A 27,624-nucleotide genomic window follows, 5' to 3' on the forward strand; every position below is an offset into this window, starting at 1 on the left:
TGGCAAATGAACAGTTGCTAGATAAATGTAGCCTGAATGGAGATAAAAAAAAATAGCAGAAGTTAAATTTAAAATACTATTAGAACTGACTTTTGCTTTTGCGTTCTCTTTCCTCTTGACCCTTCCTACCTGCTGCTCGCGTCTCTGCCCCTTGCGCCTCTTCAACTTGGCTTCCTCCATCGCATTTCCTGTTATTATAAGTATAGCTCGTCATCTGTTAATTTTTCATGCTCTAATGGATATAGTTGTTCAATCATTCTCCCATTATCATTTCAGTTGGAGTTTTTTTTTTTTTTTTTTAATTGTTGAGTTTGAAGTGTTTCTTTAAATTTGTGATTCGAGCAACAAAGTGAAATTTGGCAAGAAATGTAATCCGGTTGTCATTTTTTCAGGAAAATGTTTAGAAATAGGATAATTTTTTAATCTTGTGATAGAAATAGGACATTTTGAATATGCACATGCTTGCATAACAATCCAACAGAAATAGAATTTTTCATACATCTTGAAATGACCAAATTGTCCTCCCATATAAATGGGTTATCTAGAAGTTCCAACCCTAATTTTTCATTTTGTAGAGAGAGAAACAAAGAGGAGAGAGATAGAAAAAAAAAATCTCTCTCACCCAATTTCAGTTTGAAGGACTCTAACCCACCCATCTTCTGCATCCAAGATCTCTCTCTCTAACCCACTCATATTCTTCATCCAAGCTCTCTCTCTCTCTCTCTCTCTCTAACCCACCCCTCTTCTTCGATTTTTACTTTTTCATTTGTAGGTTTTGTGAACTGGATTTGCTTAATTTTGCTTTTTGATTGATGAATTTTTTTAGTTGAAGTGATTGGTTTGGTGTTTCTTGGAGAAGACTCAAATCCTTCATTTTTTATTTTTTATTTTATTTTTATCATTTCTCTTACTTATATGTGGATTTTCATTTCTTATGTCTTCTCCCTTCCTCTGCTGCCTCTCTCGATCCAAATTTACAAGCACTAAAATAGGATTTGGCTTTTACTACAATGAAATGAAAAAATGTATTGAAGGTCAGTTGCCTTTTGGAGAAAAGATAAATTTGAGTGAAAGAGAGAGAAATCAGAGTGGAAAGAAGGAAGAGAGAAGGATATGCACAAAATTGTTTCGCGTACTCATTTGCTCTCTTCGTATTAAGCTCGCTCATACACTGTATGTACACGACATGCACATGTAATGCTCACAGATCTAAGCTCAACCCCAAAACTCATAGCTCACAACTTTCTCCTCAAAATCTGAAGAAGAAAAAAATGACGCAATCAAATAAATGACCTTAAACTTTATATGAAAATTGAAGATTCATTAATTTGAATTTGGTATCAAATTTGATTGTGTTCAAATATTTCAAGGATTTGAAAATTGCAGTTTGAATGGGCACAAAAAACCCAAATGAATCAAAGGAAGTTGTTTCACGAACTCGTTCGCTTTTTTCATATTTGGAGGGCCTGCTTTTGAATCAAAGGAAAAAGTAATAAACAAAGTTAATGCAAAAAGTATCCAAGATGTAAATACGCACCATATACACTATATGCACACCACATGCACATGATATGCACAAAATTGGAGAAACTTTAACGGCAACATATTGATATAGTGGATACAATTAAAACATATTTGTTACGCATATAAGGTTACAGTGACAATTTGAAAAATCTTGTTACGTATATCAACCACCATCTAACCGTGCACGTGGAAAACATGATACTCGTTATCTTTATTTCATGGACACGCATGACTCTTAACGTCTTCTAATCTTTCTAATCTTTTTCTTAATTTTGTTTTTCATTGAGGCCAACTAGGTTATGGTCATACTCGCTAAATTTCATAGCACAACATACATGCATCATAACTAGTGAACATTCTCGTAGACCATATGCACATCACATGCACATTACGGAAAAAATTTCACAAATTTCTGCGATTGAGCACATGAACCAAAAATTGTTCCATCCCTGTTTTGTTGCACATCAAAACTTGAAATTTATTCCACAACCTATATCCCCCATCATGAAACACAAACTGTAATTTAACTTCTAAGTATTAATTCATCTTACAAACAACTCATTTATTTCATAAATCATTGATGAAGGCACTTGGAACTAAATACTCTACCTTACTATGTCTGCCGAAGCTTTAGTTGTCGGAAAAAATGAAACTTTCCGGCCAAAACAAAAAATATAGTACAAAATCCAGCTCAATCTTCTCACCTCTCTCGCATCCATTTGTTTGAAATCAGAGGTATGAGGTCAACCCAAAACCCAGCTCATTCTTCTCGCCTCTCTTTGAACTTTCCTCTCTTCAAAATTGGAGCTCAGAGATCTAAGCTCAACCCATAAATTAGGGCTCACAGAGCTCTCTTGACATCCCCCTCTTCCAAATGAGAACAGTGATGAAATGAGCTGATGATTTTTTGTATTTATATGTGGTTAATAATTTCAATTTTGTGCATGGCCGGTTTGTCCTACTTCTGTCCTAAGATTAAAGAATTGTCCCATTTTGGGGTATTTCCCTAACAAATAATACGACAAAAATCTATAGTCCTATGGACTATAGAATATTTCTAGCTTTTTAACGTTTAGATTTTCGTTTTTGTATTTTTAAACAAAAATATAACAGTAAAACACTTGAAATTCTCTGGCGCACTATAGAAAATCTCACAATACAATAATTACACTAAATTCATTTAAACTAGGGAACTTTAACGAAAAGCACCCGGTACTGTTCACTTTAACGAAAAACCACATTTTTACACTAAAAAGTCAATCATGTTACTATTCACTTTACCCTTTATTTTGTCCTTATCATTAAAACTCAAAGTTTTCAAGCCCTTTTCATTAGTTTTCCTTTTAAACTAAACAAAGACAGATTCAATCTTGAGTGCGTTGGCAATGGTCTATCTAACTTTATTTTACTAGAGTAAATAAAAAGCCGAAGCAAGCATAACATCAGCCGACGCTTTGGCCGAGTGGCTAAGGCGTGTGCCTGCTAAGTACATGGGGTTTCCCCGCGAGAGTTCGAATCTCTCAGGCGTCGAGAATTTTTTTCATTTTTTGATATTTTAAACTGTATTACAGCCAATCACTTTCTGCCACGTGGTTATTTTCCACGTAATAAACCCCTGGGATAGATTGCCCGCCTGAGTTTTATCCTCTATTTTCTTATATTTCCCAAACTGTTTTACAGCCAATCAATTTCTGCCACCTATTACGTTTTCACGTTCTCATCCGCAGGTGATTACGATCCCTTCAGTCAAGTTGTTTTGGAACAGTGAGTCTGCGACTTCCCTTTGTGCCAGTTACACAGAATGTCAGTTTGTTCGCCACCATCGCATGCCCACCTCCCAAACGCCGTCGTTTCCAGCTCCGCCTCCGAAGGCAGAGTTCCTCTGCAATGTCTCCAAAACCCTAAATCCCATTCCGAACTCACAAACTCGTTAAAGCTGGTGGCTTCGCACCATTTGCCGTCTCGCAACCGCCGTTTCCATCTCAATTGCGCGGGATCAGAGACTACCTCCGTCGCGGGAAAAAATGGTGATTTCACGGAGGCGAAAGCGATGGTTTTTGACCCGAAAATCGACGGTTCGGGCGGAGGAAATGACGGTGGTGATGGCGGCGATTCATTTGGTGGCGGAGGAAGAGGAGAAGGAGACGGCGGGGGTAAAGAGGATGGTGGAGAGGAAGAGGAGTTTGGGCCATTGCTGAAGTTTGATGAGGTGATGAAGGAGAGCGAAGCTCGGGGTGTGAAGCTCCCTCTAGACATGGTTGAGGCTGCAAAGACTACCGGGCTCCGGGAAGTGTTTCTTCTCCGCTACTTGGATTTGCAGGTTTGAATTTTTGCTTAATCTGGTCGTCATTTCTGTTGAAAAATCTTTTACGCTACGATTTTTATCGGGTTTGTGATTGAATTTTGGTTATTTTGTGTTTTGATAATTGAAATTCAGGGGTCAGTTTGGCCATTGGGTTTTTTGATGAAGTACTGCTCAATGCTACGTAATCGGATGATGGCTGATCCTTCCTTTCTTTTCAAAGTTGGGACAGAGGTTTGTTTTTGTCCGTTTTCCGTTTCGGTTTATAGTTTTTGAGTGGTTTTTATTATTTTGAGTGATTGGTGGCGTTGGTGATAATTCTATGAGCTAGATTACATGTATACCTTGCGTTGAATCTGGACTGGTTTACAATTTCTGCTCTTGTTAACTACTGAATAGATTTTTCCTCGTCCACCTTTGTAATGCAGATAGTCATAGATTCTTGTTGTGCAACATTTGCAGAAGTTCAGAAAAGAGGAAAGGATTTCTGGGCTGAGTTTGAGTTGTATGCTGCTGATCTTTTGGTTGGAATAGTGGTTGACATTGCTTTGGTTGGCATGTTGGCACCCTATGCTCGGATTGGAAAGCCGTCAGTATCACAGGGTTTATTAGGAAGCGTGCAGAAGGCTTGTGCCGCTCTTCCTAGCAGGTTAGCACTACAACGCAGCATTTTATGATACTCGTATTCTGCTGTAGGTCATTTAATGTTATCTATCAGTAGTTACTGCGTTAAATTTGCATTTGGTAAGAGCTCAACAAGTACTCGTATTGTTTACTCTGATTGTACTCCATCTTTCCAGTCATCTCTGTTTATATTTTTAATTTGTTTCATTGTTACTCAAGTCAGGGTAAGAAGGACTGCTAAATTCTTAGGAAACATAATTCTTCATCATTCTGCTCTTCTTAGATAGCTAGAAATGTTTAACCTTTAACATCATGTTCTGTTTCACTATTTCTGCCTGTATTCATCTATTTTATTCTATATCTGTATTTTTTTATCCATATCTTCTTATCAATTTCAGTCTCTTATCCATTTAGGTTGACCAGCGTAAAAGTTATTCTTATCATTCGTTTTTTAGGTTAGTTAGGTTCTCTTGTTTAAGAGGTCATGATCATCATTTACATGTACGATATCTATTTTTGGCTCCAATGAAATTCACCATTCCTCTTTTGCAGCGTCTTTGAAGCCGAAAGGCCAGGATGTAAATTCACAGTTAAGCAGAGAACCGCCACATACTTCTACAAGGTACAACATCTTATTAGTGATGTTGTTAAGTTTTTTCTTGTAACGGATAGATAGGTAGTTGCCCTCTGGACTGTAAATGTTAATGACAAATGCTTCATCAAGATGAGAAGGGGTGGAGTTTTTCACTGTCTTTAGTTTTTCAAATGTGGTTCTTTTTAACTATTCTCTCTTCAAATTAGGTTTCTTTACCAGCTGTACTATTTTAATTTTCTAGACCAAAATATGGGTTCTGGTTCTCATTAATTGATTGGAACATGTTGGTCCAGGGTGTGTTGTACGGATCAGTTGGGTTTGTATGTGGTCTTATTGGACAAGGAATTGCAAATATGATCATGAATGCCAAAAGGTATGCTTTTATCTATATAATTTTCATGTTATTTCAGTTTCTTTGTCTGATGTCATTCCCTCTTGTTTGGATATCAGCTATTAAATGTGTTTTTAAGGGCCCATTGATATCCCTTTCATTTTTAGGGTATAGTTGTCTCTTTTTTTTTTCTTTTTGTGCGAGAGGTAGAGGGAAAGCATATGGTGAAAAGAGGGACGAAGAAGGGTAGAGGGAGAGAGGAGGGAGCAATGAAGGAGTGTATGAAACAAAACTTGAAGTGAAAACAACTTGAATGTGTATTCCGTTTTGAGTTTTCATTTTATGTACCATTCTATATGCATATCTTCCACATCTCTCCTGTCATCCTTCCTCCCCCCCGTCTCCATCTCTCCTTTCTCTCATGTAATATCTTCTCTATTTGTAACAGAAAAATGAAATGGTTGTCAAACTGTCCCTAACTTTTTATACTTATATAGTTATGTACTCATTAGAAAGTAAAACACATGAAACATGAGACCTACATTTTATTTTATTTTATTTGAGGAGGTTTCATCTACCACATTTCCAGGTTGAGCAGAAAATGAAATTTATATTATTACGTAACTTTGATGTCATTGGAAACATATGTAATGATATTTTAAATTGAGAGTCAGGTGGTTAGATGAAGGTCTTTCCCTGACCTGCAGGGAAAGGGGGCTTAAGTCTTCTATGTTATAGCTACACAGATTGATTATCTTGTGAACTTTAGGAAGCATTAAACGGAACTTCCTCTGGAATCATGCATGAATGTACATCTTACCATGAAGTTCCTTGATGAAAGGCTGATCAAGTTGCCTGCCTAAACATAAAGATCCTTCCACTGTTAATTTGTTTTTGGGCACAACGGTGAAAATTTGTGTGTGTGTGTGTGTGTGTTTTCTATTTCTTTTGCTTTTTTAATTGGTACTGACAACCTGAATTGGGTGTTTTGAATAGTATCAAATATAAGGATCGCCAAAAACTTCCACCGAACCAAAACCAAAAAGAAAAGATTTCTTTATTAATGATAATTCTTCACTCTCTTATTCTTATGTGTCATCAGGAGCGTAAAAAAGTCAGAAGGGGACATACCCGTGCCTCCTCTTGTGAAAAGTGCTGCTCTTTGGGGTAGGTCCTGCTCTCTTGTTCAGATTTCAATTATTTTCCTCATTGTACCATGTACTACTGTGTATCTGTTAAGCAAGTTTCCCTGTGTCTTAGTTGTGAAGTCATGGAATAAATGTAAACTAAAGGATATGCATAAATACTATTTTAACAAATGCTATCTCACAAAATTAATTCCTGGTACTGGTGTAAATTTGTGTGGAACTTTTTTTTTTTTTTTTTTTTTTGTCTGTAAAGAAACTGAAATAATGAGCCTGTAACTTTCACAGTTCTACAAGAAAGAAAAAAAGGCTCAGAATATATGGGTTATAGGGTACATTTTCTATCTGATACGAAGTGGAATCTTATGATATAGGAATAATGTGAGATTTGAGGACACAGCTTTTGTTTTTGCAGCTGAAAGAATAGTATATTAGCTATACCAATTGTTTCTGAGATCGTCAATAGAGCGGATGTGTATTCTTGTCCCAAACCTAAAAGATATGTTAATGTACTTGTCACTGCAAGTTGTTTACGCTTTATTCATAGGATACACTAATGCACTTGTCACTTTGATTATTTGTGTATATGAATGCATGTGCAACCTGCGAACCTCAGTGATTAAACTGATTAGTTATGTCAAGTGTGTTGATTGTATGGTGCAATTCAAATGTGGGTTCATCTCGGTAGTTTGAATGTAACAACCGGGTCAGGTTGTGGTTAGGGGGATATTATTGTACACATAACCATTGACTTTACACCAACTGTTTTGATCTGTTAATCAGGTGTGTTCCTTGCTGTCTCGTCCAACACTCGATATCAGATTGTAAATGGTCTGGAAGGGCTGGTTGAAGCATCACCTTTGGCAAAGCGCATTCCGCCTGTTGCAATGGCATTCACTATAGGTGTACGATTCGCCAACAATATATACGGTGGTATGCAATTTGTAGACTGGGCTAAATTGAGTGGAGTGCAATAGCAGCAATGCATACCGATTGCCAACATGCTCCCCAGTTTTTAAATGTCAATCGGACGATACGTTCTTTTACAATTTGGCTCAGATTTTTTCAGCTATAGATCATTTCAATAGGGGGATAGATCTTTTTTCCGGGCAATTTCAGTGATTTAATGTGAAAGTAAAACATTTTGTTAGTACTTGATTTGGTAATGTTAGTGGTAATGAACTCATATATGGCTGCCCTCTCACAGATAGTGGGACCCACATGAGTGGACCTATAAGTTGTGAAAGGGCTGCCGTATGCAGCATCCATATATAAGAATTCTCGTGCTAGCAATGGCATGCCTCTCGTCTACTACATGATCTTTTACTATCTTATTAAATAATGGTAATGCTCAACCCCATGAGTGACTGATTTTTGAGCGATTTTTTACAGTTGATGCATGTGGAGGCGACTGAAGGATGTAATTTCATTTGACAATGGTGCTATTGTGCTTTGTATCTATGATGACTGGTTAACAATCGGGAAACCACTGCCTTTTGTGAGAGTTTTCCTCTCCTGTGTGAGAGTTCCTTCCCTCGCCCCCTTTTCAAATCTGGTTTGGCTTCGCTCGAGCTATCGTTTTGAGAGCCGCCAGCATGGGAATTCGGCATCCATCGTCGTATTTCCTCTTCTATTGCCTTCTTGTCTTCATTTTAATTTATGCATCCTTTTCAAAACCCTAGTCTCAAACGTGAAGCCCATTTCCCCTGCTTTTCTACATAGGAATCGCATGTCAAACCTGCTTCATGGGAAAGCTTATTATTAAGCCTTCTTATGACAAGATTCGTTCGAATCCTTTTACTTTTCTACAAAGGATTCAGGAGGACATTTGTGGACCAATTCACCCTCCCTGCATACCATTTAGATATTTTATGGTTTTGGTTGACGCTTCCACACGTGTGCTTGTTGTCTGCAAGGAACGATGCATTCTTTAAACTGTTGACTCATGTTATCAAACTCAGGGCTCACCACCCTGATTATCTAATCAAATCTATTCGATTGTATAATGTTGGAGATTTCACATCTAAAACTTTTGATGACTATTGCATGTCGGTTACGGTTGAAGTTGAACATCCAATACCCCATGTTCACACCCAGAACAGCCTGGTAGAGGCATTCATTAAGCGTTTACAAATGATTGCTTGATCGTTGGTCATACATACCAAGCTCATGATCACTGCTTGAGGCCATGCAATATTGCACGTAGCCATGTTGGTCCGCCTGAGGCCTGTTGCGACCCAACCGTATAACGCCGTTCAGTTGCTTACCGGATACGAACCTGACATATTGCATCTGCGCGTTTTTGGTTATGCAATTTATGTGCCGATTTCACTGCCTTTACGTACAAAAATGGGGCTTTAGTGAATGATGATAATCTATGTCGGATATGATTCTCCTTCAATTATTCGTTACTTAGAACCTTTGACAGACGATTTGTTTACCGCTCATTTCGTGGATTGTTACTTCTATAAGACAGTCTTCCCGTCGTTAGAGGGAGATAAGAACGTCACCGTTCTTGAAGATTGATGCGAATTATCATGGACAATTCCCACTTTGTCTCATTTAAAACCTCACACCATTCAGTCTAAAACTGAAGTGTAGCACATATTAGATCTTCAGAGCGTAGCTCAGAGTATGTCGAATGCTTTCACCGATCTAGCGCGAGTGACAAGATCACATATTCTAGCTGCGAATGTGCTTGCAAAGATAGATGTACCAAATGTACGACGAACTTCCCTCCTGGAGGCCTGGGATGCCACTTTGGTCAATCCACGTACATTAACAGCTAGCCAATCCTCTGCCCCTACACAAAAGCGTGGTAAACCGCTTGGTTTAAAGGATTCACACTCCCATAAGAGAAAACCCAAGGCACAGGCTCTTGCTGAGCCTACCGTGAATCCGACTGTCGCCTACTCATTTTATCCAACTCATGGGGAAATTCTATATTACGGAAGCGTCCTTGAAGAGATGAATCCACTTCTCGAAAATTGTGAGATTTCGGTTTATTATGCTAGCTTGGATGATGTTTGGTGTAGAAATTAGATGATCATCGATGATGCATTAGCATATGCAGTAGCTACTGAGATCATGTTAAGCGTTGACATTGAACCTCATTTCGTTGATGAATGTCGACGTAGAATTGATTGGTCAAACTGGAAACAAGCAATCCAAGTCGAACTCGATTCATTTGCAAAACATAAGGTGTTTGGACTTGTAGCTCATACTCCTCCATATGTCAAACCCGTTGGCTACAAGTGGGTTTTCGTTTAGAAGCGTAATAAGAAGAATGAAATTGTGTGTTACAAAGCTCGTCTTGTTGCGCAAGGCTTCTCACAATGCCATGGGATTGACTATGAAGAAACTTATTCACTTGTTATAGATGTGATTACTTTTCACTACCTTATCAGTTTGGTAGTTTCTAAAAAACTAAGTATACAACTGATGGACGTAGTAACTGTGTATCTTTATAAGGATCTTGATACGGAAATTCATATGAAAGTTTCCGAATGACTTACACTTACTCTATTGTTTGAAGCAATCCGAAAGAATGTGATATAACCGTTTAAGTGAGTATTTGACTAGTCAGGGATATGTGAACAATGAACTATACCCTTATGTGTTCATTAAGAAGTCACATTCCGATTTTACGATTTTTGCAGTTTATGTCGACGACATGAACCTCATCAGAACTCCTGAAGATCTCGAGAGAACTGTCGGGCACCTAAAGTCAGAATTTGAGATGAAAGATCTAGGAAAGACTTGATAATGTCTCAATCTTGAGATAGAGCACTGTTCAGATGAAATCTTAGTACATTAATCGAACTACACCCAGAAGTTGTTGAGCCACTTTAACAAGGATGAAGCGAAGCCTTCGAGTACTCCTATGGTCATTAGATCACTAGATGCGGAACGAGATCCCTTTAGTCTGAAAGAGGATGATGAAGAGATTTTGGAGCCTGAAGTTCCTTATCTAAGTGCGATATGCACTTTATTGTACTTAGCTCAATGCATTAGACCCGACATCTCCTTTGATGTTAATCTTTTGGCAAGATACAGTAATGCACCAACGCGCAAACACTGGACTGGTGTTAAAGACATCTTCCGTTACCTTAAGGGTACTACAAATCTGGGCTTGTTTTATCTCTATAGATCCTCGAATGATGCTACACCCCCTTATCTCGAGTCAAACCTCGCCTTTTTGGTTATGCCAATGTAGGATACTTATCTAATCCGCACAAGGCGCGTTCTCAAACGAGTTATGTCTCAAACGAGTATCATGAAACATACTTGCTTGATCTTAATGTACTATTTTTCCCTACGTTTAGGAGCATTTTTCCCATTGGGTTTTTGCTACCTAATGAGGTTTTGATGAATCACCCACCTTGGGTTGATCATATCCCTGATGACGTCCCATAGACGTTTTCTTTGACTTTGCATTACTCATGCATTTTTCCTTAGACTATGGATTTTTTTTTCCTACTCGGGTTTTACCATAGCCATTGGGTTTTTTGTGAGACTTAGTTCCATGTGTAAGTTCCTACTTTACTTTGAGACTAGCGTGTTCCCATAATTAGTGCCGACAACTCTACATGATGCCGAATCTACTTGAGTATTTACACACTCAAGGGGGAGTGTTATAAACATTGTATTTAAGTGTGTTTATGTAAATCCTATATTAGATTCGATACTAATCATTCTTCCCTATTAGGACTTGTATTCTTTGGAGGAGAAGGATTCTTCCCCCATTATTACTATAAATAAAGGCATTGCGTAGGAGAAATAATACATCCTCTACACAACCTTACAAACACATCTCTCTCTACTCTCTCTGCCATGCTCCCTCTCTCCCTTGTCACATTAAAATAAAGCTACAACAAAATCTACTTTCTTAGGGGCCGCTTGATAACAATTACGTTTTCACTTTTTTTGTTCTCACTTTTTTGAGATCTGAAATCTTGTTGGTAACTATTTTCAGTCAGTTATAAAAAACCCAAAAACTAAATACTACTTTCTTGAGTATTCAAAATTTGGCCTTGAATTTTCACTTTTTGGATATCAATTTTCATTTTATTGAATGAAAACTGAAAGTAGTTACAAACAATATTTCAGTTTTTAGTTTTTAACAAGGAAAAAGTGAAAACTAAAACCCAAAAACTAAAAACGAGTAGTTATTAAATGACCACTATGTTTTGCCATAACAAAAGTTTGTATTCGCTATCAATATGGCATTTTTTGTCCATTTAATCCTATACATGCGTGCAAAAAATGGGCCGACTAAGTGCTAAGTCAAAAATATAAAGTTAACCTGAGGGCTAGATTTGATTTGAGGGTTAGATTTGATAGAGGCACCAATATTGCAAGAATTTGTAACTTTTTTTAAATTATTTATATAGTAAGGTCTCAAGGCTCGTTGAGAAGTGTTTTTAAAATGATTAAAAGTACTTTTAAAGGAAAGAATTTGGGTTCCAGAAAACACTTCAAGTGCTTTTCTACGATCATTTACATTTTTACTAAGGATTGGTTCCAAAAACATATTCACAAAAAATGGTATCACTATTTTAAATGTATTTCCAAATAAGCCCTTAATTTTTAGGCTTAACTACATCAACATCCCTATAAAACTCAACTAGTCTCAATTGTGTTTTTGTACTTAATCCTAATTTAGTAACATTTCTAGTTGAGTCTCACTTAAACAAATTTTAGCCAATTTACTCTTTGGAAATGTGAAACACTGTCAATTTTTATCCATAACTATTTTTTTTCAATCAATTAATCCCTGATATTTTATAAATAGCCACTTATCTCCTTGTTGTTAGAATACTCAAAATTACATCCAAAATTTTATTCGTCATGTGGACAAAATTTGAACGTCACTTTGCCGTACTTTAGATGAGTAGTTGCTATTAGACCTATATCACTCAGAGGGAAAATAGAATTGTTTGCGGTGGTGGGCATTGGTGAGGGAAACAAAGTCATTTTGCCTTCTTTAGTGGCTTACGTTTGTTGTTTACGTGATAAATAGGGACGAAATAATAGGTGAAATTTTTTTAATATATGATAGTGAGGAAGAAATTGACTATTTATATAAGTTTAAGGCACAATTGGCTAAATAAAAAATTGAGGATAAAATTGAAAATAATTTACAAATTTAAAGAGTAATCGGCGAATACCTTTAGTTACCAAGTTAGCATTTGTAAGACCTACTCCAACCCTTGAAGTAATACTCAAATTTAAGCTTCTAAATCTACCTCAACTTGCTCCAATCCTTGGGCCAAATATGAGTTTTAACCCAAACTCATATTTGGGGCAAATTTAGCCCAAAATTCTTCCTGGGTTAATGGGCCGACCCACCATATATGTGTATTTTGTTTTAGTTTTATATTTATATATTTATTGAATAAAAAAAAAAATCTAGCGGTCCAAATTTATGTCCATCAGCTAAATAATTAATTTTTTTTTCTTCATGTGTTCCATATTATTTCATAGTTGTCGGATTAGTGATTTTTCAATATTTATCTGAATCTATATATTTTTACGTTAAAATGTTCATAAATTAAATTAGGAGAGTCCACATATATATATTTTTTGAAAGTTACTTTAAGAAAAAAAGTATTAATTTTTTTTTTTAAATCTCGAGTTGAAATTTTAACCCAAAAGGGTTGAAGCAAAAAATTGTTTATGGGTTAAAAATTTTAGGTTTTAACCCCATGGATTGGAGATGGTCTAAAGCAATACCAGTAGAGAAAAGAGAAAATTAATTTAAAAATTGATGGATAAAAAACTTATCTGTTAGTGCAGTTAAGTCTTGAGCAATTTTCTTAGTGTGAGTAAATATAAAAGATTTAGATGGGAAAAAAATATATGTAAGAGAGAAATGTGAAAGGGGAGAGAGAGAATGTGGAAGATGTTTATATTTTATTTTCTAAAGTGAAAATATGCTATGATAACATGTGAATGAGAGAAACAAACCGCAAAATAGTTAGTGCAAAATTATATTATTGTCTATGATTTTATTTTGTAACCTAATAATATTTTTTTAAACTGTAGTACTAAGTAGCTATTAATAAGTAATTTGGACTAGACAATTCGATGTCGTGTCAGATTTGGAAAAATATACCCATAAGTTTGAACCTTGCGGTTGTAGGCCCCTACAAGGAATCACATGCATAATTGGGCATTTAGCAAAAAGTGTTAAAAAAAAAAACCTCCAAAATTATAAAAAAAAATTATAAAAACCCAAATTTAGGATGAATAATTAAAAAAGAATTTAAATGCCGGTGATGTTTTACAACTGTAACGAAAAACGATCATACTTATAGACCTTTTTGTTAATTCAATCTTCACCGATTTTCTTTATTTTAACAACTAACTATTTAACTCTAGCATTATCGCGATACTAGAAAACAAAGAATTTTGATAAACTGATTATGTAATTGCATATTTGTTTTTGGGCAAAAGTAATTGCAATGGGGAAAAATGAAGAAAGAAGATGGAAGTATTAGGTGGTATAACTGAAATGATTTCAATTGGGCAACGCTGAATAAAAGTCGTCTCCCTTCCAGCACTGACCGACGGCTTTTCTCTTCTCGATTTTCCTCTCAGTCCACCTTCCCTCTCTCTCTCCCTCTCTCTCTCACTCCCTCCACTTTCTCTATCTAAAAAGACCAGCACATACAATTAGATCAAACCCATTTTTCCGATTTCGTATTTGGAGGAGTTGCTGATCTTCCCTGACAGTGTTCGATTTCTGCTGCTCCTTTGATCCAAAGCAGGACCCAGGAGGATCTCGATTGGATTTGGGGGAGCTGAGGAGTGGCGGCTTTCTCTCTGGGTGCGTATCGGTAGGGCTGGATCTGGGCGGCCATGGCGTTGTCAGGCATGCGAGGCCTCTCTGTTTTCATCAGCGACATTCGGAATTGTCAGAACAAAGAGCAGGAGAGGCTCCGGGTCGATAAGGAGCTGGGGAATGTCCGTACACGCTTCAAAAACGAAAAGGTTAGTCATTTAGGTTTTCACTCTTCGAATGTATTGTTGCGTTGCAAAATTCGTTCTTGTTAAGGTCGGGGCTTGGGAAACGAATGAGGATTTTGATCTGGGGCATGGAGGAATTGGTTCATTGCTTGAATTAGGTATTTGGGTTTTTCTAGGTGTTTGCTTGGCTGCTGAGAAAGTCTGAGAAATGAAAGGAAACTGAGATTTTGGAATTTTGGGTAGGAAACTTAAAATTTGCAATTTTGGGTTTCTATTAGTATGTGGAAGGGAAAATGTGAAGTGAGCTTGAGGTGGATTCTGATTCCAAAATAAGGGTTACATAGTGTATACAATTATTGGCGTTTGCGGTGAATTTGGTGGCATCGGCATTCCCCTTTTGGCTTTCAAACTTATTTAGAAATAGCTTTGATGTGGACTCGTTATTCGAGAGAGGCAATAGGAATTTTGTACCGCATATATTCCTTGGTGTTATAAATTCCATTAAAGGTCGTACCCAGTGCACAAGGCTCCCGCTTTACGCAGGGTCTGGGAGAGGTGAATGTCGGCTAGCCGGAGAGTTGCAGTTGATGGGCTTCAAATGATAGGCATGAAAATCCAGAGGTGTTCGCCTTCACTTGCTTTGCTTTTAGTCTTTCTGATGAATAACATAGAACCTTATGGAGTTTTAGTTAATGTTTACCTAGTTAATATGATAGGTTTTGTAATCTCAAACTGAATTCTTGTTGTGAGAGGGAATAAGATGGGAAGTGAAACCTAGTCTGTGCCTAGGGAGATTGGAGAACACATGGGGATAGTCTTGACGTTTTGTGGCATTGCTTCAGCTAAAATGTGTCTGTGTTCCCTCATTTAAATTCTATTGTTTGTAGTTCTAAGGTCACACAATATCCATTTTGAAAATGTCAAGTTGGATTGAAATTCATCCATTTAATAACGTATACCTTGTTGTTCTTATACTGAATTTAAGACTCAATCTGTAATCACATTTTGGTACCCTTGTGATTAGAACATGAATTGTTTCTATCCATTGAACTGAACTTGATGACTGACTAAATCTTTTACGTGTCGGCAAATATACTGTAAAGGATTTAAAAGTAGATAAATGTCACCTGTCATCTTTAAACTACTATCACGGTAAAATGGATGTTTGTATTAAATCAGAGATATAAATATTTTTATTAAAGCTTAATCTTTCCTGTGTTGAAGATAAAATGTTATCAATATGTTGTCAGACCCTAAAGTTTAAAGAAATGTGAGGGACCATGGGGTGGTATTCCACAAGGGTACCGCTGTACATGGGCTAGTCTTAGAAAGTGTCATGTATCCATGTCTTATTCCGGAATACACTCCCTGATCTTCATTCATCCCTTCTATATAGTACCATGTCATAGATTCTATTGAAGTTCATTTGCATGACCAAACAGTCAGTTATGTTAATGCATCTGTTATTCTTTTTTCAAGGGATGATATGACACAGGGGGCATTTACTGTCTTTTTTTCTTCTTCTTGGGTTGTCTATTATAATTCAAAATTGTGGTTGGATATTGACTATGGTTGAAGTGATTTTGATTTGTTGTTGACCTTTTCTAGTAGTTCTGCACACTCACGTCATATGTTATGTGTCACCACCACTCTTGTATTTTTGTTGAGTCAGTGAGCAATATAATTTCTCTACATTTTTTCAACTTACCATAGATTTAATGATCTATTCTTGGACTGTAAATTTGGCAACTTAAATCATCGGCTGTGGAGCAGCTAATTGTTGTATGTTGTCTGTTTTAGCCTTATACCAAAGATTGTCGCACCATCTGTGGATTTTAGGTTTGGCCAGCAAAGATGTGCACTTATATTGACTCATTTTTAACTCATGAAAATTTGAAGCATTTTTCTATCTTCTGATTCTTTCTTCATGGTGTCAATCAAAAGTTATTATTCTGTGTTTGGGAACAATTATTGTACTGCCTTGTTGACGACTTCTGTTAGCTATTGGTGCTGCTGTTCCAGCTCCCTGTACATCATTTTTTTTTTGTGAATGACACAAGTTTTTGGTGAGAGGAAGAAGAGTGAAGGTTAAGGGAGATGTTGTGTGATGACTGTGTTTTGGGCAATTTGCATGGAGGACATAGGCGGGTGTTTCATACATTTGGGGAAGAGGAGCTGAAGATTAAGTTTGTCTTTTGGTACTGTTATGTGCTGTTAATTAGGTGGATTAATGTTGTTTTAAAATGTTTTTTGGCAGTTTGTGGATTTCGGATCTTTATATGGTGGTTATGTTGTCCTCTGCATTGTACTTTTTTCATTTTAATTACTCGTTGCTCATAAAAAGTTGCTAAATTACTGTTCTCTCTGTCTTGTCAATGGTCATTTGACATCAATTATCTTTTGCTCTGATTTGTACCTTTTTATTTTAATTTAATGTTATATAATAAAAAAATAGCAAATACATTGTTCTCTTTTGTCTTTTCTGTCTCTCTCTCGATAATGTTTTTGACATTAGTTATCTTGCAACACAAATCCTATACTGTCTTCTCTTTGGTTTTGCATAGATTCTGTGGCATAGGTTGGGACATAGATCGATATTGTATCTTTTTCTTAATTGGTAGAGGTCTTTTTCCATATGAAAATCACTATATTACTCAACACTGTATCTGTTTTTTTACTGCGTGCTCATGCTATTTAGCTAACCAAAAGGGTGACTGGTTAATGAAAATTATCTTTAATTTTATCAACAGGGTTTGACACCTTATGAAAAGAAGAAATATGTCTGGAAAATGCTTTACATTTATATGCTGGGCTATGATGTGGATTTTGGGCACATGGAAGCAGTTTCTCTAATATCTGCGCCTAAGTATCCAGAAAAGCAGGTGATACATTCTTTTCATATTAATCTAAAAATAGACTAGGGGCTAGTTTGGGAAGTGCTTTTAAATGATTGAAAGCGCTTTTAGAGAAAATATTTTTGGGTTCCCAAAGTACTTGAAGTGCTATTCCAGGATTAAAAGCAGTTTAAGTCGTTTAAAAGCTGTTCCCAAACGAGCTCCAGCACTATTTTTCCACTTTGCTTGCATGTATGGAAATATAGCTTGCAAGTCTAGGAAGTAAACCCATCCTCTTCATTTTCTTTTCTTGTATATTAACCAATGGAAACAGTGATAGACATGTGTTTCAATGTCACCATTCGTCACTCATATACCAAGTAGGTCTGGTGTTTGAATTTGAGGTGCTATGAATTGTTTTCTACAATATTACCTCTTGCTCTCATGCCAAGACCCCGAGTGGGTTAACGTTGTGAACACCATGCTGCTCAAAGTTCACCTGCTGACCTGGACTCCCATGTCCAGTTTTATACTTATAAGAATATAGTATTATATGGTACTTCTGCATGCCTTTTTTATAATATAAAATTTTAAAAAAATGCATAGTTTTATTCTCATGTGATTAATTTTCAATGATAGTAACCTAAACCTTTAATTCTATTATATTGCTTTATCTTCCGTCTCCCAAAAAAAAATGTTAATCTCACACTCTAATTGACTTTCAATTATGCGAACATTTATTGCAGGTTGGGTACATTGTAACAGCATGCTTGCTCAATGAGAACCATGATTTTCTGAGAATAGCGATAAATACGGTGCGCAATGACATCATTGGTCGGAATGAGACTTTCCAATGTTTGGCGTTGACTATGGTATGGCCATAGAAATTCTGTTAGGTGTTCAGAACATATTAATCAATTTTATTTTGAAATTGTTAGTGATAATGATGAGATATGATTTTATCTTCTATTTGTCTTCCATAATAATATACAATTTAAATAAGTATTTTTTGAGTAATATCTTGCACATTTTATTTGTGTAGGTTTTTTCTGAACCTATTGCTTCCATGCTGTCTTTTGTTTGTCTTATTATTCTTGTGTCCCTAATGTACCAATCATTATTTCATTTGTATTCTGCTCTGTAGGTTGGGAATATTGGTGGCCGAGAATTTGCGGAGTCATTAGCACCTGATGTTCAAAAATTGCTTGTAAGGGGAAGTGGATTTTTTATGTTTGGTTGAAATTAATAGAAAATGATGCTGTTGACTAAGTGTTTTTTATTCAGATTTCTAGCAGCTACAGACCACTTGTGAGAAAAAAGGCTGCACTATGTTTATTGCGCTTGTATAGAAAAAATCCTGATGTTGTGAATGTAGATGGCTGGTACGTGAACATGGGATTTTCTTCACTACAGGATTTATTCCAATTTCCAATACTATTGCCTTTTGAGCTTATTTGATGGGTCTCTCTTTTTCTATTATTTTAGGGCTGACCGGATGGCACAACTTTTAGATGAACGTGATCTTGGTGTGTTAACATCATCTATGAGCCTTCTTGTTGCCCTTGTATCAAACCACTATGATGCTTACTGGAGTTGTCTGCCAAAATGCGTTAAAATATTAGAACGACTTGCTAGGAACCAGGATATTCCACAAGAGTACACCTACTATGGCATCCCATCTCCCTGGCTTCAGGTTCATAATATATACATTTTATTTTGTTTTATTTGTCAGACTTCTTTGCATGTACTGGATATCAAATAAATTCAGCCGCCTATCCTTCTGATTCTGATTTATCCTGTCAAATCTATTTTATTAAAATGATTGTAGCTACCTCTTCTTTATGTCTTTTTTCTGTGCCATCTCCTCTTGTTGTTGAACCTTCCACCAATTACAGTGGACATTGTCATTTTCTTCTTGCATGGGCCAGAGTACCATATACCCAGCATGATCCTTGCTACTTTAGATTATAACTCAACCAGCCTGACAGCTTAAACTTCTAGAGCATCCTAATAAAAGAAAAATTTAGCAGATGTGGCATCATTTTGTCTTCTTCGGATTTAATTGTAGTTTTTTAGGCAAAAGCTTTTTCTGGGGTTCAAAACTCCGATGATATTGAATCATCTTTAAGTGACATCGGCCAGTACTTGAGAATATTTTTATTTTCTTGCTGTGCCTGGACAATTTACTGGGGCATTGTCTTTATCATTTAACTTTGTTGGATAGTCACTACACCCCATAAGGCTTGGCTTTAGGCATTGCTCGGGTGAAATGGTGAGCTGGAATGTAATGCATTCAGTAGTTTGTAGCATTGGGTGCGTATAAACGAATTTGTGTTATACTATAATTTTTGTTAGGACAGGTCAGGACAATGAGGGCTCTTCAGTATTTTCCAACCGTCGAAGATCCAAATACCAGAAGATCATTGTTTGAGGTCCATTTTCTGTCAATAACTTATTATCAGTTGTGGTGTTATATTTTTTGCATCTATTAAACCTTGTACTGGTGATTTCAGGTCTTACAGCGGATTTTGATGGGTACTGATGTTGTGAAAAATGTTAATAAGAACAATGCATCACATGCTGTTCTCTTTGAAGCCCTCGCTCTTGTAAGCTTTCTGCGGTACTTTTTATATATGATTGTGGTATTCAGGCACCATTTATTGAGAGTTTCCTTTTAATATGTGCTTAGAAAGTTATACTTGCATATAGGTACACCTATTTGACTGACTGTTTTTAATTCCTTTGTAATTCCTGTATCGTCTGGTTGTTTTTGGCATTGACTTCCACTAAATTCAAGCCTTTTGTGCTGCAAGTGAAAGCAACAAAATGAGTCTGTGTGCATACGTCTATAAAGCATTTATTATTTGCAGACATGCCATGCATGTATGTGTGTGGAATCATATGAACAGTTTCCCTTATAAATTTGTAAAATTGGTTTACTCTTGATTATTCCTCCCGTCCCCTTTGAAGGTTAATCAATATTTTTTAAATGTTTATAAATTTGCGTTTGTGCAGTCATCCGAGATTATGACACTCTTACTTAAATTAGTTCAGAATATTTTCTTTGCTAGCTATCTTTGCAACTCTGTTTCCTTTTCTCCAGAGCACACACAACACATGTTTCATCTATTATTTTTTTAAAGACAAGTAATTCTTATGTACTTTGCATTATCATTGCCCAATTTTAGGTCATGCATCTTGATGCTGAAAAGGAGATGATGTCTCAGTGTGTTGCCCTTCTTGGAAAATTTATTGCTGTCCGAGAACCAAATATCCGATATCTTGGTTTGGTAAGTGGTGAAAACACTTATGGTTTCTTAATTCTTATTAAAAAATTATCAATTGATAAATAATACATTTTTTTTTCATTCATTTTAATGCAAACCTTGACTGAAGAAAACAAAGGAAACTGTGACTATAGCTTAGAAGAGTAAACATGTTGCTGCTGGATATGTGCATGATTTGAAGTCACATTGCTTGTGTAGGAAAATATGACCCGCATGTTAATGGTGACTGATGTGCAAGATATCATCAAGAGACATCAGGCTCAGATCATCACCTCATTGAAGGATCCAGATATCAGGTTTCAATTGTTATCTGTTTGGATACTTGCTGAACATGTTAGATATCTGGATTTTTTTCTGTAAAAAACATCATTTTTTTTTGTTTTGTTTTGTACCCGCTCTTATTTTAGTGCTCCCTTTTTCTATATCTTAAACCATTTTTGCTTACTGACATTGAATTATATGCTCAGTATACGTAGGCGTGCTCTAGACTTGCTTTATGGTATGTGTGATGTTTCAAATGCAAAAGATATAGTCGAAGAATTATTGCAGGTACATCCAATGCTTGGTGTGGTCTAGTTGGTTTTATAGGATCTTGGTAGATTGTCTCTTGTGTATATTAGCACGCATTTATTTTCTCTAAATTTCATTTGCATTTCAGTATCTTAGCACAGCAGATTTTGCCATGCGTGAAGAATTGTCTCTTAAGGCTGCCATTCTTGCAGAAAAGTTTGCCCCTGATCTTTCTTGGTAAGAGTCGATCTCATTTTGTTCTTCATATATCCAATTCGTTTGAAAAGCATGGTCCTTCTCTGAAAGGAATACGATATTGGATAAATACGCGCGTGAAGAAATCTGAAAACAGGTCTATGATTCTGAGTTATTAAGCAACTGGGGATAGAATTAACTAAAATATCCAATGTGATGTAGAACCTGGTAGGCAGCTGACAGTGAAAAACAAAGAGAAGATGAGTAGATACTCAGGGAATAATAGGTGAAGAGACAGAGAAGCATGAGGTTCATAACATGTATGGTGACTCTTGTTTTAATTTAAACTCATGTTTTGCTTATGAGGATATATGAGATATGTAGGTTACTGTTATAAAAGTGGTGATTTTCATGACCTTTTGAAAATGTGTTTCCGTTTTTGTTTTGACATATCTTTGACTCATTATGTGACGTTTTACTCTGAAACTACATTTACTATTTCCATCAATGTCTAGTACAAAATATACCTAAGATGACCTAAGATGTGACTGAATGGTGAAATCAGATCAATTTACCTAGCTTCTTTGTTTCTTGTTTACGTTGTATTCTACTTTGCTACTCGGGTTAGATAGGGTTAGGCTTTATTGAGTTTATTACACACACGCACATGCGCACACACATATATTTGAAAAGTTAGTATCAATCAATTTTTTGACTGGGTGGTTGATTCTGTTAATTACTTCTATTCTTCTGGTTCATTCTGGGCATCTCTTTTGTTATTTGTGGACTCTTGAAGTAAATGTATTATGGGAAGTAAACCTTTGTCAATTGTGGACTCTTGAAGTAAATGTATTATGGGAAGTAAACCTTTGCCAATGGTTTGCATAATGATATTGTCCAGGTATGTAGATGTGATTCTTCAATTAATTGACAAGGCTGGAGACTTTGTTAGTGATGATATATGGTTTCGTGTTGTGCAATTTGTTACAAATAACGAAGACTTACAGGTTAGAGTGCTTTAGTGCAATTTTATTTATACATATGTTCATCTTAGTAACTATATGACTGACATGGTATTCACTTGATCAGCCTTATGCAGCAGCAAAAGCTAGGGAGTATCTAGACAAACCTGCTATACATGAGACTATGGTTAAGGTGCGTATAGACTATGATTTGATTTTCCAGACAAGCTTTAATTCAATACGAAAGAGATTATTGTATGCTGGGTTAAGTAACATGTTCTCTGTAAGACTTGTGCTGTCAGAATGTGAATCTGGACTACACATTGACATTCTGGCCAAAATCAACATGATCGATGTCCCAAGTTCAGTCTTGAAAAAGAATATTTTCTGGCATACGAGAGAGAGAGAGAGAGAGAGAGAGAGAGAGTCTGGACTACACATTGACATTCTGGCCAAAATCAACATGATCGATGTCCCAAGTTCAGTCTTGAAAAAGAATATTTTCTGGCATACGAGAGAGAGAGAGAGAGAGAGAGAGAGAGAGAGAGAGAGCTTACATAAGGAAGTTAGAATTGGCTTTGCTAGGAGTTTCTTTAGAAATTTCATTGGCATGATGTCATACGAGAGAGAGAGAGAGAGAGAGAGAGAGAGAGAGAGAGAGAGAGAGAGAGCTTACATAAGGAAGTTAGAATTGGCTTTGCTAGGAGTTTCTTTAGAAATTTCATTGGCATGATGTCATACGGGAGAGCTTAGCTTACACAAGGAAGTTAGAATTGGCTTTGCTAGGAGTTACATTAGAAATTTCATTGGCATGATGTCATACGCCTTGCTGCCAATAGGTATTTACTAAGGTCACTACTTGTCCACTGATATTGTACCTTTTTTACTTCTCTTTCTGTAATAAATAAAATTAGCATGTCTTATATAAAAAAATAGAAAGATAGGGAGGTTGAGAATTGTAAGATCGTTCTTGATGGAGATTCTCATTATGTTCTAAAAAGAGTCCTATGGTTTTGGGTTCTAAGTTGCAAATTCGTCTTGGGGCAGAATATATATGTAACACATGATTTTCAAGAGTATCATTTCAATTTCAATGTTCCAATCTTTAGTGTTCATTATTTCTCTTGCATATTTTTCTACCAAATTTAACCATCTAAATAAAATAAATGTCTTGATCTGCTTGGAATCAATACACATGCAACAGGTCAGTGCATATATCATTGGAGAATTTGGCCACCTTTTGGCCAGACGGCCTGGGTGCAGTCCAAAGGAATTATTTAGCGTCATACATGAGAAGCTTCCTGCTGTGACGTAAGGGAACTTAAATTTTTCTCTGTTTCTTAGTCTTGCTAAATCCAGTTATCATTTATGTATATATCTTACAGACTGTATGATGTATTTGCAGGACATCTACGGTACCTATTCTTCTTTCAACATATGCTAAGATCTTTATGCACACTCAACCTCCAGATCAGGAACTACAGAATCAGATCTGGTCAATTTTCAACAAGTGAGATTGCCCTCTGCACTTCTACTTTCATGAATTGGTTATTTTTTGTTTTCAAATTCTGTGTTTTTCTTTATTGCATGGTTGATTTGAGCAATATTCAGCAACAAGTGGGGTTGTATTTTGCATCTTTACTTTCATGACTTGGTTCTCTTTTGCTATTAAATTCTATGCTTTTCCTTGGCTCATAATTTCTTCCATTCAGATATGAGAGTTGCATTGATGTTGAGATACAACAAAGAGCTGCTGAATACCTTGCCTTAAGTAGGAGAGGTGCAGCTCTGGTGGATATTTTGGCTGAAATGCCTAAATTTCCTGAGCGGCAGGTACATTTGTTTTGCACTTTCCTTCAGATGATCAGCTAGTTCACAACACTATCAATTTCTAGGAAATTATTGAAACAAACTTTAATACATGTATTTTTGTTTAATATGTAGTCTGCATTGATCAAGAAGGCTGAAGATACAGAAGTTGATACAGCGGAACAAAGTGCTATCAAGTTGCGGGCCCAGCAGCAAACATCGAGTGCTTTAGTTGTGACCGACCAACGCCCTGCTAATGGGACCCCGCCTGTCAACCAGTTTGATCTTGTCAAGATGCCCAGCATGAGCAGTAATGCGGTTAGTATTGTTTATCTTTTCAATAACGATTCTGATTTTTCTTTCATTCTGTGTATATAAGGTATGCATATTGTAGTTTCACATACAAATATTATGTCTTATTTTGAGTGAATATTGATGCATGTTTGGGTATTGTTACAGGATCACAATTCAACTGACCAAGGGTCGTCTCAGGAAAATGGTACTTTGAGTAAAGTTGATCCTCAGGCACCTTCAGCAGATATCCTTGGTGATCTATTGGGTCCCCTGGCTATTGAAGGCCCTCCCGCTACTGCTGGTCAGCCTCAGCAGAATGTAATCCCTGGATTAGGAGGTGATCCAGATGCCGTGGATGCTTCAGCAATTGTGCCTGTTGGCGAGGAGCAAAATTCTGTTCAGGTACTTTCTGTAAACATTGTCTGCAATCATTTCTGTGTGCTGTATTTCTTTTAAGTTCTAAGATGTAGGTGGAACTTGAAAGTGTTCCAAATGCAGTGTATTATGCTCTCTAAATTGGACTATCAATCAGTAATTGTGTTTTGTGAGTAGCTTAATGCGCTAACTATTAGATAAATGTGTTTGCCTTTGATTCTTGTTTTTTGTCGGTTATACTTATTTTCTAATACGTGTAACTAATTTTACAATTCTTAAATGCAGCCAATAGGAAATATTGCTGAAAGGTTTCATGCTCTCTGCTTGAAAGATAGTGGTGTTCTATACGAAGATCCTAATATTCAGGTTTTCCCCCAAATTATAACCTTATTTTTCTTGTTTATAGATGTGATAGTTTCCACTTTTTCTTCAAGAGAGATTATGAAAATTCATCAAGACCTTATTAGGCTTATAGTGACATTCGTGTGATGTTATGCCAGATTGGAATTAAAGCCGAGTGGCGGCTACATCAAGGATGTCTTGTTCTTTTCTTGGGAAACAAAAATACTTCACCACTTGTGTCAGTTCAGGCTATAATATTACCTCCCTCTCATTTGAAAATGGAGCTCTCACTAGTACCGGATACTATTCCTCCCAGGGCACAGGTATTAAATGTTACTCTTGTAATTAAGCTTTGGTGGTTGATCTCTCTCTTTCTCATATTTATTAGCTTTGTGTATTTATTTTTTTCTTTTTTTTTTCCGGTTCTGTAGGTACAATGCCCGCTTGAACTTGTGAATCTCAGACCTAGCAGGGATGTAGCAGTTCTTGATTTTTCCTACAAGTTTGGTAACAATATGGTACTTACACTAAAAATTTCTTGTGTTTTTTAGTGTCCTATGAAGCAGACCATAGGTCGTATGATATTTGTTGTGGATACTTATAGTAACCCTTTTGTAGGTCAATGTCAAGCTTCGCCTCCCAGCTGTCTTAAATAAATTTCTTCAGCCTATTCCAGTGTCTGCTGAAGAGTTCTTTCCTCAGTGGAGATCACTTTCAGGGCCACCTCTGAAGCTTCAAGAAGTGGTATGTCTGTCGGGGATTTGTAAAATTTTGTTATATTTGTGTTGAAGAAGAAATTCCTTTTACTTGTTGAAAATGATTGACAACCATTATTGACAGAGTGAATTCTGATGACATAATTGTTTATTAGTCTCTCTCAGTTCATCTTTTTCTGAATAATTAATATAATTGTTTATGGTGAAGTGTCATAATCTACTGGAAAGCAGGATGATAGAACCTGTTAACTGTTACACATCAGAATAGGAAACACATGCTAACCATTTTGTAGTAAATTTTTAGCATTGTTCAGTCGGTTTATCGCTAATCCCAGGTTGAGGTTAAATTCCTATACATTGGCTAGCTACTTTATTTAGCAATGTGGTGATATTTTCCAGTAAACGGTGCAGGTTAGAGGTGTCAAACCAATGCCACTTGTAGAAATGGCGAATCTACTTAACAGTTTTCGGTTGATGGTTTGTCCGGCACTTGTAAGTTCCCTTCCTATGTTTAAATTCTACTTGCTAGTCTGCCAGTTATTTAAGGTGGTGGCTAATTTATTCTCTATTTTAGGACCCAAATCCAAATAATCTTGTTGCAAGTACAACGTTTTACTCAGAAAGTACACGGGCCATGCTTTGCTTGGTAAGAATTTTATGTTTGTTTCCAGGACTATAGAATTTAATTGGTGGATTTGATTCCACCACTTTCGCTATTATGGCACAGCTGAAACCCCAATTGTCGGTTTATTGTTATAGATACAAAACTACGTTGCTTGGCCTTTCCCTTGTATAGGAATTTTATTAAGTTTTAGGAATTATCCATAACTTTATGACAAAATGACACTTTAGAATTGCAACAGGTTACTGAAATTTGCTTGTTTATGCTCCTCAGGTTAGAATAGAAACAGATCCAGCAGACAGAACACAGTTGCGTATGACAGTTGCTTCAGGGGACCCTACATTAACGCTCGAGTATGTATTGCTAACGTTAAATTTTTCAGCTTTTGGAAGATAGAATCCTCTGACCTCTGAGTGATGTGTAGGTTGAAGGAGTTCATCAAGGAACAATTAGTTATCATGCCTACAGCTCGCGCACCTGGACCGGTGCCACCAGCACCTCCAGTAGCTCAACCTACCAGTCCAGTTTCAGCATTAACGGACCCTGGGGCTATGCTGGCCGGCTTGCTGTGACAAAGTGAAGGTGATGTGTGAGGATTTGTTCATTATACACTCGTAAATCTGATTTATACAACCCGCCCAGTGGTCTCTCTTGCGCAAAGTTCAAGTGGTGGATAAAGAAAATCCCACTGCAAGGGCTGGCGGAATTGAAGTGTGAGCTGATTTGTGCGGGCAGCTTTAGTGTGAGTGGATATCTCCACGGGTGGTTGGTCGGGGTTTTTAGATTCTTTATGTACAATGCAATTGTGCCTGCGTGAGAAATTTTCTCGGTTTTGGGGTGAGGGTTATTTTTCTTTTTTCGTTCTCGTTCCACATTTTTTCCCCTTCCCAGCGGCAGCGGATTGGTTTCTGTAGTTACGGGGACTTGGCAGGAGAATGTAAGATAACATGAAGTAGATTAGTTGTAGTGGAAGCTTGTATTTGTTTGTTGTTGATGCATAAATTTGTTTTTCTCAGTAATACAAACGATTGGGTGATGTGCAGTGTGATATGTTTCTTTCTGTAGAACCCAAATTAGTTTGTAAGCTATAGATTTACCACAACTTGTCCTTGTACGGGAGTAATAATTTAGGTGGATGACTTTTGCAAGATTATAAGAGCATTGGCAATCGTAATTAGAAGGCCAG

At 36.6% G+C, this 27,624-nt stretch overlaps 2 protein-coding genes and 1 non-coding gene across 4 annotated transcripts; all 3 read left to right on the forward strand.

The window, feature by feature from the left end:
* The first annotated feature begins 2,972 nt into the window (after positions 1-2,972).
* Positions 2,973-3,054, forward strand: TRNAS-GCU (transfer RNA serine (anticodon GCU)). Its single transcript has one exon. It is a non-coding gene; the product is annotated as a tRNA-Ser (tRNA).
* A 234-nt stretch (positions 3,055-3,288) lies between these two features.
* On the forward strand, positions 3,289-7,832 carry LOC126616743 (protein RETICULATA-RELATED 1, chloroplastic-like). 2 transcript variants are annotated; one of them, XR_007621247.1, is made up of 8 exons: positions 3,289-3,844; positions 3,962-4,060; positions 4,255-4,475; positions 5,003-5,072; positions 5,339-5,418; positions 6,479-6,543; positions 7,305-7,574; positions 7,610-7,832. XR_007621247.1 is itself a non-coding variant. In XM_050284840.1 (7 exons), the coding sequence occupies exons 1-7, from the start codon at positions 3,326-3,328 to the stop codon at positions 7,496-7,498; spliced, it is 1,248 nt and encodes a 415-aa protein (XP_050140797.1). In that variant the 5' UTR covers positions 3,289-3,325; the 3' UTR covers positions 7,499-7,832. The 2 variants fall into 2 exon arrangements, 1 of the variants encoding a protein (XP_050140797.1); XM_050284840.1 differs by having other exon boundaries at positions 7,305-7,832.
* Positions 7,833-14,013: 6,181 nt separating this feature from the next.
* On the forward strand, positions 14,014-27,474 carry LOC126615359 (AP-2 complex subunit alpha-1-like). The gene is made up of 27 exons (XM_050283184.1): positions 14,014-14,516; positions 17,243-17,374; positions 18,073-18,198; positions 18,471-18,533; positions 18,611-18,708; positions 18,812-19,019; positions 19,687-19,758; positions 19,840-19,932; positions 20,515-20,616; positions 20,812-20,909; positions 21,081-21,162; positions 21,272-21,360; positions 22,220-22,325; positions 22,408-22,473; positions 23,485-23,591; positions 23,686-23,790; positions 23,993-24,113; positions 24,225-24,407; positions 24,549-24,785; positions 25,044-25,124; positions 25,259-25,423; positions 25,532-25,618; positions 25,719-25,844; positions 26,228-26,308; positions 26,391-26,462; positions 26,712-26,791; positions 26,863-27,474. Exons 1-27 carry the CDS (start codon positions 14,385-14,387, stop codon positions 27,008-27,010), a joined length of 3,060 nt encoding a protein of 1,019 aa, XP_050139141.1. The 5' UTR covers positions 14,014-14,384; the 3' UTR covers positions 27,011-27,474.
* Positions 27,475-27,624: the final 150 nt, after the last annotated feature.

Source organism: Malus sylvestris, chromosome 3 (assembly GCF_916048215.2).
Source record: "Malus sylvestris chromosome 3, drMalSylv7.2, whole genome shotgun sequence".
In the NCBI taxonomy this organism is placed as follows: Eukaryota; Viridiplantae; Streptophyta; class Magnoliopsida; order Rosales; family Rosaceae; genus Malus; species Malus sylvestris.

Bases quoted from the DNA above. Each gene is read 5' to 3' on its own strand.
- LOC126616743 (XM_050284840.1), top strand. From the start codon at position 3,326: ATGTCAGTTTGTTCGCCACCATCGCATGCCCACCTCCCAAACGCCGTC. The intron at 3,845-3,961 runs GTTTGAATTTTT...ATTGAAATTCAG, and splicing joins TCCGCTACTTGGATTTGCAG to GGGTCAGTTTGGCCATTGGG. The intron at 4,476-5,002 runs GTTAGCACTACA...CCTCTTTTGCAG, and splicing joins TGTGCCGCTCTTCCTAGCAG to CGTCTTTGAAGCCGAAAGGC.
- LOC126615359 (XM_050283184.1), top strand. From the start codon at position 14,385: ATGGCGTTGTCAGGCATGCGAGGCCTCTCTGTTTTCATCAGCGACATT. The intron at 24,408-24,548 runs GTTAGTATTGTT...GTATTGTTACAG, and splicing joins CCAGCATGAGCAGTAATGCG to GATCACAATTCAACTGACCA. The intron at 24,786-25,043 runs GTACTTTCTGTA...TCTTAAATGCAG, and splicing joins AGGAGCAAAATTCTGTTCAG to CCAATAGGAAATATTGCTGA.